At 45.7% G+C, this 16497-nt stretch overlaps 1 protein-coding gene across 1 annotated transcript in view; it reads right to left on the reverse strand.

The window, feature by feature from the left end:
• The window catches only part of ITPR2 (inositol 1,4,5-trisphosphate receptor type 2), a 260824-nt gene that overhangs the window by 97223 nt on the left and 147104 nt on the right, over window positions 1–16497 (reverse strand). Inside the window, exons 38-40 of the mRNA XM_077266872.1 lie at window positions 5361–5463; window positions 3663–3850; window positions 3392–3572 (exon numbers count right to left, since the gene is read on the reverse strand). Coding sequence (XP_077122987.1) covers window positions 3392–3572; window positions 3663–3850; window positions 5361–5463 — 472 coding nt within the window. The remainder of the gene's footprint in view (window positions 1–3391; window positions 3573–3662; window positions 3851–5360; window positions 5464–16497) is intronic.

Here is a 16497-nt window from a genome sequence, read left to right on the forward strand (position 1 = left end):
GCATGACACACCGTCATCCCTGCATGACACCGTCATCCCTGCATTACACACCGTCACCCCTGCATTACACACCGTCATCCCTGCATTACACACCGTCATCCCTGCATGACACACCGTCATCCCTGCATGACACACCGTCATCCCTGCATGACACACCGTCATCCCTGCATGACACACCGTCATCCCTGCATGACACACCGTCATCCCTGCATGACACACCGTCATCCCTGCATGACACACCGTCATCCCTGCATGACACACCGTCATCCCTGCATGACACACCGTCATCCCTGCATGACACACCGTCATCCCTGCATGACACACCGTCATCCCTGCATGACACACCGTCATCCCTGCATGACACACCGTCATCCCTGCATTACACACAGCCATCCCTGCATTACACAGTCATCCCTGCATTACACACCGTCATCCCTGCATGACACACCGTCATCCCTGCATGACACCGTCATCCCTGCATTACACACCGTCACCCCTGCATGACACACCGTCATCCCTGCATTACACACCGTCATCCCTGCATTACACACAGTCATCCCTGCATTACACACCGTCATCCCTGCATGACACAACGTCATCTCTACATTACACACCGTCACCACTGCATGATATACCGTCATCCCTGCATTACACACCGTCATCCCTGCATTACACACCGTGACCCCTGCATTACACACCGTCATCCCTGCATTACACACCGTCATCCCTGCATGACACACCGTCATACCTGCATGACACCGTCATCCCTGCATTACACACCGTCATCCCTGCATGACACACCGTCATCCCTGCATGACACACCGTCATCCCTGCATGACACACCGTCATCCCTGCATGACACACCGTCATCCCTGCATGACACACCGTCATCCCTGCATGACACACCGTCATCCCTGCATGACACACCGTCACCCCTGCATTACACACCGTCACCCCTGCATTACACACCGTCATCCCTGCATGACACACCGTCATCCCTGCATTAAACACCGTCATCCCTGCATGACACACCGTCATTCCTGCATGACACACCGTCATCCCTGCATGACACACCGTCATCCCTGCGTGACACACCGTCATCCCTGCGTGACACACCGTCATCCCTGCATGACACACCGTCATCCCTGCATGACACACCGTCATCCCTGCATGACACACCGTCATCCCTGCATGACACACCGTCATCCCTGCATGACACACCGTCATCCCTGCATGACACACCGTCATCCCTGCATGATACCGTCATCCCTGCATTACACACCGTCACCCCTGCATGACACACCGTCATCCCTGCATTACACACCGTCACCACTGCATGATATACCGTCATCCCTGCATTACACACCGTCATCCCTGCATTACACACCGTGACCCCTGCATTACACACCGTCATCCCTGCATTACACACCGTCATCCCTGCATGACACACCGTCATCCCTGCATGACACCGTCATCCCTGCATTACACACCGTCACCCCAGCATTACACACCGTCATCCCTGCATTACACACCGTCATCCCTGCATGACACACCGTCATCCCTGCATGACACACCGTCATCCCTGCATGACACACCGTCATCCCTGCATGACACACCGTCATCCCTGCATGACACACCGTCATCCCTGCATGACACACCGTCATCCCTGCATGACACACCGTCATCCCTGCATGACACACCGTCATCCCTGCATGACACACCGTCATCCCTGCATGACACACCGTCATCCCTGCATGACACACCGTCATCCCTGCATGACACACCGTCATCCCTGCATGACACACCGTCATCCCTGCATTACACACAGCCATCCCTGCATTACACAGTCATCCCTGCATTACACACCGTCATCCCTGCATGACACACCGTCATCCCTGCATGACACCGTCATCCCTGCATTACACACCGTCACCCCTGCATTACACACCGTCATCCCTGCATTACACACCGTCATCCCTGCATGACACACCGTCATCCCTGCATGACACACCGTCATCCCTGCATTACACACCGTCATCCCTGCATTACACACAGTCATCCCTGCATTACACACCGTCATCCCTGCATGACACAACGTCATCTCTACATTACACACCGTCACCACTGCATGATATACCGTCATCCCTGCATTACACACCGTCATCCCTGCATTACACACCGTGACCCCTGCATTACACACCGTCATCCCTGCATTACACACCGTCATCCCTGCATGACACACCGTCATCCCTGCATGACACCGTCATCCCTGCATTACACACCGTCACCCCTGCATTACACACCGTCATCCCTGCATGACACACCGTCATCCCTGCATGACACACCGTCATCCCTGCATGACACACCGTCATCCCTGCATGACACACCGTCATCCCTGCATGACACACCGTCATCCCTGCATGACACACCGTCATCCCTGCATGACACACCGTCATCCCTGCATGACACACCGTCATCCCTGCATGACACACCGTCATCCCTGCATGACACACCGTCATCCCTGCATGACACACCGTCATCCCTGCATTACACACCGTCATCCCTGCATTACACACCGTCATCCCTGCATTACACACCGTCACCCCTGCATTACACACCGTCATCCCTGCATGACACCGTCATCCCTGCATTACACACCGTCACCCCTGCATTACACACCGTCATCCCTGCATGACACACCGTCATCCCTGCATGACACACCGTCATCCCTGCATGACACACCGTCATCCCTGCATGACACACCGTCATCCCTGCATGACACACCGTCATCCCTGCATGACACACCGTCATCCCTGCATGACACACCGTCATCCCTGCATGACACACCGTCATCCCTGCATGACACACCGTCATCCCTGCATGACACACCGTCATCCCTGCATGACACACCGTCATCCCTGCATTACACACCGTCATCCCTGCATTACACACCGTCATCCCTGCATTACACACCGTCACCCCTGCATTACACACCGTCATCCCTGCATTACACACCGTCATCCCTGCATTACACACCGTCATCCCTGCATTACACACCGTCATCCCTGCATTACACACCGTCACCCCTGCATTACACACCGTCATCCCTGCATTACACACCGTCATCCCTGCATTACACACCGTCATCCCTGCATTACACACCGTCATCCCTGCATTACACACCGTCATCCCTGCATTACACACCGTCATCCCTGCATTACACACCGTCATCCCTGCATTACACACCGTCACCCCTGCATTACACACCGTCATCCCTGCATTACACACCGTCATCCCTGCATTACACACCGTCATCCCTGCATTACACACCGTCATCCCTGCATTACACACCGTCATCCCTGCATTACACACAGTTATCCCTGCTTTTTACCTCTGCGTTTTGGTAATGATAAGGAATCGTAGTCATCATCCTTTTTCTTGGAGCCCAAGTCAATGGTGTTTACTGTCACAGTGGCACGGATCTCCAGCTGTGCAGCTTTCATCCTGTCATAGAGAACCTTAAAAAACTTCTCCGACTTTTTCTGTTCATTGAGTTGATGGTAGAACGAGCTCTAGAGGAGAGACACCAAGATGGCGGAGAAGTCAGACACCAAGCAGACAGGACAGGAGGCCACCACCACGACGCACGTCCGCCCCCGAACCTGGATCTGGGTGTTGCCCCCCTCCAGCAGCGCGATTCCTAGTAAGATGCCTTCAGAAAATATCCGGTCATTTTTGGTGCTAACAATGACATCAATGATCAGTTCTGAGGCTCCTTCCTTGTCGAGAAGACACTGGATGTCGGTCATGGAGGCGCCGATCCTGCGGTCATTCTCCTGGGCGGAGAAACCTGAAAAATGAAGAGGCAAAACGACGGGGTCAGACACATCGAACCGCACATAATAGTCCCAGAAAATAGAAGAGTTTTACTACTTTTCTGCTTTTTCTGTAAAAACTAGTTTTCACTTGGAAACTGTCAACAAGCAGGATATATGCTAATGATGGCTCCACTTACCTACAACAAACTGTCAATATCTATAACACATATCCAAATGCAGCAAATGTAAAAAAAAAAAAAAGGAAAAATCAATAAACAGCACCTTGCTGATGGTTTCCTATGATCTTATCATGTATCTCTGTATACAGGGAGCTCCCCCTAGTGGTGGCTGCAGACAGGATCTTATCATGTATCTCTGTATACAGGGAGCTCCCCCTAGTGGTGGCTGCAGACAGAATCTTATCATGTATCTCTGTATACAGGGAGCTCCCCCTAGTGGTGACTGCAGACAGGATCTTATCATATATCTCTGTATACAGGGAGCTCCCTCTAGTGGTGGCTGCAGACAGGATCTTATCATGTATCTCTGTATACAGGGAGCTCCCCCTAGTGGTGGCTGCAGACAGGATCTTATCATATATCTCTGTATACAGGGAGCTCCCTCTAGTGGTGGCTGCAGACAGGATCTTATCATGTATCTCTGTATACAGGGAGCTCTCCCTAGTGGTGACTGCAGACAGGATCTTATCATATATCTCTGTATACAGGGAGCTCCCCCTAGTGGTGGCTGCAGACAGGATCCTATCATATATCTCTGTATACAGGGAGCTCCCCCTAGTGGTGGCTGCAGACAGGATCTTATCATGTATCTCTGTATACAGGGAGCTCCCCCTAGTGGTGGCTGCAGACAGGATCTTATCATGTATCTCTGTATACAGGGAGCTCCTCCTAGTGGTGACTGCAGACAGGATCTTATCATGTATCTCTGTATACAGGGAGCTCCCCCTAGTGGTGGCTGCAGACAGGATCTTATCATGTATCTCTGTATACAGGGAGCTCCCTCTAGTGGTGGCTGCAGACAGGATCTTATCATGTATCTCTGTATACAGGGAGCTCCTCCTAGTGGTGACTGCAGACAGGATCTTATCATGTATCTCTGTATACAGGGAGCTCCCCCTAGTGGTGGCTGCAGACAGGATCTTATCATGTATCTCTGTATACAGGGAGCTCCCCCTAGTGGTGACTGCAGACAGGATCTTATCATGTACCTCTGTATAAAGGGAGCTCCCCCTAGTGGTGGCTGCAGACAGGATCTTATCATGTGTCTCTGTATACAGGGAGCTCCTCCTAGTGGTGAATGCAGACAGGATCTTATCATGTATCTCTGTGTACAGGGAGATCCCCCTAGTAGTGGCTGCAGACAGGATCTTATCATGTATCTCTGTATACAGGGAGCTCCCCCTAGTGGTGGCTGCAGAAAGTCCATATATTTAGCATATATTACATATAATATATGGTATGAGTAACTAACCAGTGCAGAATTTTGCACATCACATGGAATATCTAGTACAGATCACCGTACCTACAGAAGGTCCAGATTTACTAAATCCCACTGATCCACTTATGGGGGATCCAGGCTCAGCCTTAAAGTAACGATGAAGGAGGATTTTGCGCAATGTTAATCCCTGTATGATACAATAAAAAAAACTTTATTAACATTTTTTTATTAGAATCTGCTATTGTAGCAGAATCACATAGAACTGAACGGAGCTCAGCTGCAATACCACACTCAACCTGAACAAGGAGGGGGCGCTGTTTCTGGAGGGCAGCAGTCAGGTTTTTCAAATCCGGCTCATACATACAATGCAACTTGTAAAAAAAAGAATGACGCTGACTGTTATATGCCATCTTGTTTTTCATGGTTACTGTCCCTTTAAATTAATTTTTTTTTCTTCTTTTTTTTAAAAGAAACTGCAGAAAATGTGAAGTGTTTTATGTAATGACGACGCGGACACAATCCCAGACAATTAACGATGAGACGGCGGCGCGGAGGACGTGGCGGCTTTGTGTTACATTGTGGCCGCGAGACGTCTTCTACAAAGATGCGGAGACCGGAGGCTCGTCTGCGTCTTCCCAAGGTCTGGAGGTGACAACAAATGGAATCAGGCGCAGGGCGGGCGTCTGACCTGTGTGGGCCGACGCCACGGCGTGCAGCATGTAGGACACACCGTCACCATGGAGACAGCACACAGGCTAGGTGGAGGAGTCAGACAGTGCAAACATGACGAGGAGTCTGCACCAGAGCCCCCAACACCGGGGACGGGGAGCGCAGCTCCGGGGTATAATACAGGATCAGTAATGTAATGTATGTACACAGCGACTGCACCAGCAGAATAGTGAGTGCAGCTCCGGGGTATAATACAGGATGTAACTCAGGATCAGTAATGTAATGTATGTACACAGTGACTGCACCAGCAGAATAGTGAGTGCAGCTCTGGGCTATAATACAGGATGTAACTCAGGATCAGTAATGTAATGTATGTACACAGTGACTGCACCAGCAGAATAGTGAGTGCAGCTCTGGGGTATAATACAGGATGTAACTCAGGATCAGTAATGTAATGTACACAGTGACTGCACCAGCAGAATAGTGAGTGCAGCTCTGGGGTATAATGCAGGATGTAACTAAGGATCAGTAATGTAATGTATGTACGCAGTGACTGCACCAGCAGAATAGTGAGTGCAGCTCCGGGGTATAATACAGGATGTAACTCAGGATCAGTAATGTAATGTATGTACACAGTGACTGCACCAGCAGAATAGTGAGTGCAGCTCTGGAGTATAATACAGGATGTAACTCAGGATCAGTAATGTATGTACACAGTGACTGCACCAGCAGAATAGTGAGTGCAGCTCTGGGGTATAATGCAGGATGTAACTAAGGATCAGTAATGTAATGTATGTACGCAGTGACTGCACCAGCAGAATAGTGAGTGCAGCTCTGGGGTATAATACAGGATGTAACTCAGGATCAGTAATGTAATGTATGTACACAGCGACTGCACCAGCAGAATAGTGAGTGCAGCTCTGGAGTATAATGCAGGATGTAACTCAGGATCAGTAATGTAATGTATGTAGACAGTGACTGCACCAGCAGAATAGTGAGTGCAGCTCTGGAGCATAATGCAGGATGTAACTAAGGATCAGTAATGTAATGTATGTACACAGTGACTGCACCAGCAGAATAGTGAGTGCAGCTCTGGAGTATAATACAGGATGTAACTCAGGATCAGTAATGTAATGTATGTACACAGTGACTGCACCAGCAGAATAGTGAGTGCAGCTCTGGAGCATAATGCAGGATGTAACTCAGGATCAGTAATGTAATGTATGTAGACAGTGACTGCACCAGCAGAATAGTGAGTGCAGCTCTGGAGCATAATGCAGGATGTAACTAAGGATCAGTAATGTAATGTATGTACACAGTGACTGCACCAGCAGAATAGTGAGTGCAGCTCTGGAGTATAATACAGGATGTAACTCAGGATCAGTAATGTAATGTATGTACGCAGTGACTGCACCAGCAGAATAGTGAGTGCAGCTCTGGAGCATAATGCAGGATGTAACTAAGGATCAGTAATGTAATGTATGTACGCAGTGACTGCACCAGCAGAATAGTGAGTGCAGCTCTGGAGTATAATACAGGATGTAACTCAGGATCAGTAATGTAATGTATGTACGCAGTGACTGCACCAGCAGAATAGTGAGTGCAGCTCTGGAGCATAATGCAGGATGTAACTAAGGATCAGTAATGTAATGTATGTACACAGTGACTGCACCAGCAGAACAATGAGTGCAGCTCTGGGGTATAATACAGGATGTAACTCAGGATCAGGAATGTAATGTATGTACACAGTGACTGCACCAGCAGAATAGTGAGTACAGCTCTGGGGTATAATACAGGATGTAACTCAGGATCAGTAATGTAACGTATGTACACAGTGACTGCACCAGCAGAATAGTGAGTGCAGCTCTGGGGTATAATACAGGATGTAACTCAGGATCAGTAATGTAATGTATGTACACAGTGACTGCACCAGCAGAATAGTGAGTGCAGCTCTGGGGTATAATACAGGATGTAACTCAGGATCAGTAATGTAATGTATGTACGCAGTGACTGCACCAGCAGAATAGTGAGTGCAGCTCTGGAGTATAATACAGGATGTAACTCAGGATCAGTAATGTAATGTATGTACGCAGTGACTGCACCAGCAGAATAGTGAGTGCAGCTCTGGAGTATAATACAGGATGTAACTCAGGATCAGTAATGTAATGTATGTACACAGCGACTGCACCAGCAGAATAGTGAGTGCAGCTCTGGAGCATAATGCAGGATGTAACTAAGGATCAGTAATGTAATGTATGTACGCAGTGACTGCACCAGCAGAATAGTGAGTGCAGCTCTGGAGTATAATACAGGAGGTAACTCAGGATCAGTAATGTAATGTATGTACACAGCGACTGCACCAGCAGAATAGTGAGTGCAGCTCTGGAGCATAATGCAGGATGTAACTAAGGATCAGTAATGTAATGTATGTACGCAGTGACTGCACCAGCAGAATAGTGAGTGCAGCTCTGGAGCATAATGCAGGATGTAACTAAGGATCAGTAATGTAATGTATGTACGCAGTGACTGCACCAGCAGAATAGTGAGTGCAGCTCTGGAGTATAATACAGGATGTAACTCAGGATCAGTAATGTAATGTATGTACGCAGTGACTGCACCAGCAGAATAGTGAGTGCAGCTCTGGAGCATAATGCAGGATGTAACTAAGGATCAGTAATGTAATGTATGTACACAGTGACTGCACCAGCAGAACAGTGAGTGCAGCTCTGGGGTATAATACAGGATGTAACTCAGGATCAGTAATGTAATGTATGTACACAGTGACTGCACCAGCAGAATAGTGAGTACAGCTCTGGGGTATAATACAGGATGTAACTCAGGATCAGTAATGTAACGTATGTACACAGTGACTGCACCAGCAGAATAGTGAGTACAGCTCTGGGGTATAATACAGGATGTAACTCAGGATCAGTAATGTAATGTATGTACACAGTGACTGCACCAGCAGAATAGTGAGTGCAGCTCTGGGGTATAATACAGGATGTAACTCAGGATCAGTAATGTAATGTATGTACACAGTGACTGCACCAGCAGAATAGTGAGTGCAGCTCTGGGGTATAATACAGGATGTAACCCAGGATCAGTAATGTAATGTATGTACACAGTGACTGCACCAGCAGAATAGTGAGTGCAGCTCTGGGGTATAATACAGGATGTAACTCAGGATCAGTAATGTAACGTATGTACACAGTGACTGCACCAGCAGAATAGTGAGTGCAGCTCTGGGGTATAATACAGAATGTAACTCAGGATCAGTAATGTAATGTATGTACACAGTGACTGCACCAGCAGAATAGTGAGTACAGCTCTGGGGTATAATACAGGATGTAACTCAGGATCAGTAATGTAATGTATGTACACAGTGACTGCACCAGCATAATAGTGAGTGCAGCTCTGGAGTATAATACAGGATGTAACTCAGGATCAGTAATGTAATGTATGTACACAGTGACTGCACCAGTAGAATAGTGAGTGCAGCTCTGGAGTATAATACAGGATGTAACTCAGGATCAGTAATGTAATGTATGTACACAGTGACTGCACCAGTAGAATAGTGAGTGCAGCTCTGGGGTATAATACAGGATGTAACTCAGGATCAGTAATGTAATGTATGTACACAGTGACTGCACCAGTAGAATAGTGAGTGCAGCTCTGGGGTATAATACAGGATGTAACTCAGGATCAGTAATGTAATGTATGTACACAGTGACTGCACCAGCAGAATAGTGAGTGCAGCTCTGGGGTATAATACAGGATGTAACTCAGGATCAGTAATGTAATGTCTGTACACAGTGACTGCACCAGCATAATAGTGAGTGCAGCTCTGGGGTATAATACAGGATGTAACTCAGGATCAGTAATGTAATGTATGTACACAGTGACTGCACCAGCAGAATAGTGAGTGCAGCTCTGGGGTATAATACAGGATGTAACTCAGGATCAGTAATGTAATGTCTGTACACAGTGACTGCACCAGCAGAATAGTGAGTGCAGCTCTGGAGTATAATACAGGATGTAACTCAGGATCAGTAATGTAATGTATGTACACAGTGACTGCACCAGCAGAATAGTGAGTGCAGCTCTGGGGTATAATACAGGATGTAACTCAGGATCAGTAATGTAATGTCTGTACACAGTGACTGCACCAGCAGAATAGTGAGTGCAGCTCTGGAGTATAATACAGGAGGTAACGCAGGGTCGGGTGAATACTTTCGGGTCCACGCTCGGATGTGCAGCTCAGGGTGGAGGAATGTCAGTAGTTAATAGATAATGAGCCTGATCTTTCCATTTCCAGCCTATTCAGGAAGCGTTCTGTCTTTCTGCCGATCACATGACGGTTGCAATTAATGGCTTTTGCCGCCGGTACCCGGAGTGCTTCATCATGAACGCTGCTGTAAAGCGTCGGCTGCCGTGAAGAAAAAAAAAATTTCTCTGAATTTACAATTTACTAAAACAAGCGCTTCATTTTTCTGGGAAACATTATTCAATATAGATAACACCCGGCACTTAATGTCATCTCTCTGGATTGTCTCGGGGTGATTTAGAGAGCGAGGGGAAAAAAAAATTGCGCTGTTAACCCTTCGCATTCGTGTTCCCCCCACCGCAATCAGCCGCCCCGCCATCGTTAACTGGCGCCAATCACAAGGGAACCTGATGACTCGTCTGCGCGGTGCCATTCAGGGGGCTTTGTGGCACAATCAGGCACAAGTGCTCGGCGCTCTAATTACGGCTCCGCGAATACGTATTCAAGAGGGCGAAATGACGCGGCTACTGCTTTTCACAGAGAAACGCTATTTTATTTTTCTAAAAAAAAAACACAAAACTTTCACAACATCTGCGCCCCTGTAATCAGCCGCTTAAATAGACAGCGGAAAAGTGCAGCAAAAACGGAGCCGGAGGGGGGTGCATGCTAATCCTAATAGATCACGTGATCGGGGGCATCTAAAGGGCAAAACAAATGTGCGTCTTCATCATTGTTATAGAATTTTACAATTACAGCCGCCCCTTTAAGAAGAGATCCGCGAAGACGATCATCTGATCTGAATTTTCCATTGGTTGCTCATTAGTGGCCACTACAGGGAAAATGTAGTATGACATGTAGCCCATGGAATACAGGGAAGTTTTTAATTTTGGATCATGGGGGGAGCAGAGGATCACCCTCTGTGCAACCACTTTAAAGTGAATCTGTAGCTTCTCGTGACTTATTAGTATAAGCCATTTCAACACGAGGAATAATACTGTCTCCCATACACAGCTCACATAGACAGGATGGACTCCTGCTCTCCTGTCTACCTTACATAGCACAGACATGATGGACTCCTGCTCTCCTGTCTACCTTACATAGCACACAGACATGATGAAGACTCCTGCTCTCCTGTCTACCTTACATAGCACACAGACATGATGAAGACTCCTGCTCTCCTGTCTACCTTACATAGCACACAGACATGATGGACTCCTGCTCTCCTGTCTACCTTACATACCACACAGACATGATGGACTCCTGCTCTCCTGACTACCTTACTTAGCACACAGACATGATAGACTCCTGCTCTCCTGTCTACCTTACATAGCACACAGACATGAAGGACTCTTGCTCTCCTGACTACCTTACATAGCACACAGACATGATGAAGACTCCTGCTCTCCTGTCTACCTTACATAGCACACAGACATGATGGACTCCTGCTCTCCTGACTACCTTACTTAGCACACAGACATGATAGACTCCTGCTCTCCTGTCTACCTTACATAGCACACAGACATGAAGGACTCTTGCTCTCCTGACTACCTTACATAGCACACAGACATGATGAAGACTCCTGCTCTCCTGTCTACCTTACATAGCACACAGACATGATGGACTCCTGCTCTTCTGTCTACCTTACATAGCACACAGACATGATGGACTCCTGCTCTCCTGTCTACCTTACATAGCACACAGACATGATGGACTCCTGCTCTCCTGTCTACCTTACATAGCACACAGACATGATGGACTCCTGCTCTCCTGACTACCTTACATAGCACACAGACATGATGGACTCCTGCTCTCCTGTCTACCTTACATAGCACACAGACATGATGGACTCCTGCTCTCCTGACTACCTTACTTAGCACACAGACATGATGGACTCCTGCTCTCCTGACTACCTTACTTAGCTCACAGACATGATGGACTCCAGCTCTCCTGTCTACCTTACATAGCACAGACATGATGGACTCCTGCTCTCCTGTCTACCTTACATAGCACAGACATGATGGACTCCTGCTCTCCTGACTACCTTACTTAGCACAGAGACATGATGGACTCCTGCTCTCCTGTCTACCTTACATAGCACACAGACATGATGGACTCTTGCTCTCCTGTCTACCTTACATAGCACCAGACATGATGGACTCTTGCTCTCCTGTCTACCCTACATAGCACATAGACATGATGGACTCCTGCTCTCCTGTCTATAGATTAGCTGCTATGATGTCTCCCATACACACCATACATAGACATCATGGACTCCTGCTCTCCTGTCTATAGATTAGCTGCTACGATGCCTCCCATACACACCACACATAGACATCATGGACTCCTGTTTATCTTACATCGCACACAGACATTATGGTCTCCTGCTCTCCTGTCTACCTTACATAACACACAGACATGATGTACTCCTGCTCTCTTGCCTATAAATTATCTACTATGATGTCTCCTATACACAGCACACACAGACATGATGGACTCCTGCTCTCCTGTCTAGCTATCATAGAACACCGACATGATGGACTATGGCTATCCTTTCTATAGATTAGCTGTTATGATGTCTCCCTTACACAACACACAGAGACAAGAGGGATTCCTGCTCTCCTGTCACAATACTAGATGTCTCACATACACCGCACATGCAGACATGATGGACTCCGGCACTCCTGTCTATAGATTAGCTATGATGTCTTCCATGCACACAGACATGGCGGACACTTGCTCTCCAGTCTGTATATTAGCTGATATCCATACACAGCACACACAGACATGAGGGACTCCTGCTCTCCTGTCTTCATAATTAACTAAGATGTCTCCCACACACAGCACACAAATGAGGGAATCCTGCTCTCCTGTCTCTATATTAGCCCCTCCTGCTCTCCCTCCTGTCTCTAGACTAGATGTCTCCCATACACAGAACACACAGACAAGAGGGACTACTGCTCTCCTGTCTATAGATTAGTCACTGTGACATCTTCCATATACAGTACAGACAAGGGACTACTGCTCTCCTGTCCGTTGACTAGCTGCTATGATATCTTCCATACACAGCACACAGCTAGAGGAGGAAATCCTGCTCTCCTATATCTCTACCAATGCAGAGAGATAAGAGAGCCCTCCAATTTTTTTCGCTGCAGTACTGAGCTTTGTAGCTGGGAATCCATATCTGGGGTGATAGAAAACACTTTTCCATAGACATAGCTCACTGAGAGATCAGATTACAGTTGCCTTGCCTTGTGCAAGACAGAAACTAGCTGTTTTCAGAGTAAATGATAAGTTCAGGAGGCACGAGTGGGGATGTGCAAAGGTTCATAAGTGGAGAAAGGAGCATATTTCTCTTTTAAAATGTATTGCAAAGCTTCTCATAGTCTTGCACTTTTCATTTAGGCAATTTTTGTTGTTAAAACAACAGCGACCTATAAAATCTGATGCTTGGTTTCAAATACCTATACGAGAACTTAGTATAAATCCACAATAAGGACCTGATCGTAGTGATCGCCTGCAACCTTCACACTAGGGGTTCAATTTCCCTACAGCGCCACCTCTGGTGAAATGAAGCATTACACACTCCCACAAGTGATCCGTTTCTGTAATTTATGGGGTTTTCAGGACCTACACACAGAGGGAGGTGCTCGTTCCCTAATTTATAATTAGGTATCTAAACCAGACAACCCCTTTTACGAAATTAAGGGGTTCAATAAGGCCAAATAGGAGAATCTTTAGAACAGAAGGTTTTTAATTTCTTCGACAGGCAAAGGAAACAATGGATGCTTCCGACTCTTGAAAGCAAGCAGTAATCTTGAAAAGAGTGGGAAAAGGATATGTAAACTATATTGGAGCGTTGCAAAAAAATTTTTTTTTACATACTATTTACATAAAACTGAAGGAAGAGGGAACCAAAAAAAAAATATCCGGCGAGAATCTGACGAGATGATGACTATCATTGCCTCCGTCAGCGCCAGCTCTGGAGCATCTGCTCGCAAATTCCTCTCTGAAAACATTTACCAACATAGCCTGCCAACGCGTTTCGCTCAAGTACAATAACACCTGGACATGGCGTGCAGGGGAGCGCGGTGGTGATCCAACAACGTGCCTAAATTGTCAGGCAGCACACAGATACAAGGAGCGTACGGGGGCGACACGGGAGGGGACGCAAGAAGGAACAGGGCGAAGCAGATGCCAATAATGAAGAGATTTATCTTGGTTTTGGCAGAGAACGCACTGGTCCTGGCAGGGCTGCATCACTCGCTGGCACAGGGAGGAGTCACCGAGGAGGGGAAGCGGTGATTTAGGATATAAAAGAAGCACAATTTACTCCCAACGGCAGCGGGAAGATGGAAAGCTTGGCGGATTGCGCTGCTGACTTTGAAAAATGTTCCTGTCCAAGCAGTGGCACAGAAAAGCCTGACTGCTGGATTTATGGCCGGGAGCGGCGAGGCGGTGATACCTCAGCGGGCCTGATATTTAAGAATGAAGAGCCGAGATGTAGGCGATTCCAGACTGAACCCAACTGAACCGAGGGGAAGAAAGGAAAAAGTTTTATACCGAAGAATAAGAAAAGGTCAATTTTAGGAGCCTAAAGGAAGAAAAACTAATACACACAAACGCGTAAAAAAAAGGGCCATAATCTAAAATACATAATAATGGACGAAGAAAGAGCCACATAGTATAGCAGTTATATTCTTGTACATAGGAGCAGTATTATAGTAGTTATATTCTTGTACATAGGGGCAGTATTATAGTAGTTATATTCTTGTACATAGGAGCAGTATTATAGTAGTTATATTCTTGTACATAGGGGCAGTATTATAGGAGTTATATTCTTGTACATAGGGGCAGTATTATAGTAGTTATATTCTTGTACATAGGGCAGTATTATAGTAGTTATATTCTTGTACATAGGGGCAATATTATAGTAGTTATATTCTTGTCCATAGCGGCAGTATTATAGTAGTTATATTCTTGTACATAGGGGCAGTATTATAGTAGTTATATTCTTGTACATAGGGGCAGTATTATAGTAGTTATATTCTTGTACATAGGAGCAGTATTATAGTAATTATATTCTTGTACATAGGAGCAGTATTATAGTAGTTATATTCTTGTATATAGGGGCAGTATTATAGTAGTTATATTCTTGTACATAGGAGCAGTATTATAGTAGTTATATTCTTGTACATAGGGGCAGTATTATAGTAGTTATATTCTTGTACATAGGAGCAGTATTATAGTAATTATATTCTTGTACATAGGAGCAGTATTATAGTAGTTATATTCTTGTACATAGGAGCAGTATTATAGTAGTTATATTCTTGTATATAGGAGCAGTATTATAGTAGTTATATTCTTGTACATAGGAGCAGTATTATAGTAATTATATTCTTGTACATAGGAGCAGTATTATAGTAGTTATATTCTTGTATATAGGGGCAGTATTATAGTAGTTATATTCTTGTACATAGGGCAGTATTATAGTAGTTATATTCTTGTACATAGGGGCAGTATTATAGTAGTTATATTCTTGTACATAGGGGGCAGTATTATAGTAGTTATATTCTTGTACATAGGAGCAGTATTATAGTAGTTATATTCTTGTACATAGGGGCAGTATTATAGTAGTTATATTCTTGTACATAGGAGCAGTATTATAGTAATTATATTCTTGTACATAGGAGCAGTATTATAGTAGTTATATTCTTGTATATAGGGGCAGTATTATAGTAGTTATATTCTTGTACATAGGGCAGTATTATAGTAGTTATATTCTTGTACATAGGGGCAGTATTATAGTAGTTATATTCTTGTACATAGGGGGCAGTATTATAGTAGTTATATTCTTGTACATAGGGGCAGTATTATAGTAGTTATATTCTTGTACATAGGGGGCAGTATTATAGTAGTTATATTCTTGTACATAGGGGCAGTATTATAGTAGTTATATTCTTGTACATAGGGGGCAGTATTATAGTAGTTATATTCTTGTACATAGGGGCAGTATTATAGTAGTTATATTCTTGTACATAGGGGCAGTATTATAGTAGTTATATTCTTGTACATAGGGCAGTATTATAGTAGTTATATTCTTGTACATAGGGGCAATATTATAGTAGTTATATTCTTGTCCATAGCGGCAGTATTATAGTAGTTATATTCTTGTACATAGGGCAGTATTATAGTAGTTATATTCTTGTACATAGGGGCAGTTTTATAATTGTTATATTCTTGTATATAGGAGCAGTATTATAGTAGTTATATTCTTGTACATAGGAGCAG

Source organism: Ranitomeya variabilis, chromosome 5 (assembly GCF_051348905.1).
Source record: "Ranitomeya variabilis isolate aRanVar5 chromosome 5, aRanVar5.hap1, whole genome shotgun sequence".
NCBI lineage: Eukaryota > Metazoa > Chordata > Amphibia > Anura > Dendrobatidae > Ranitomeya > Ranitomeya variabilis.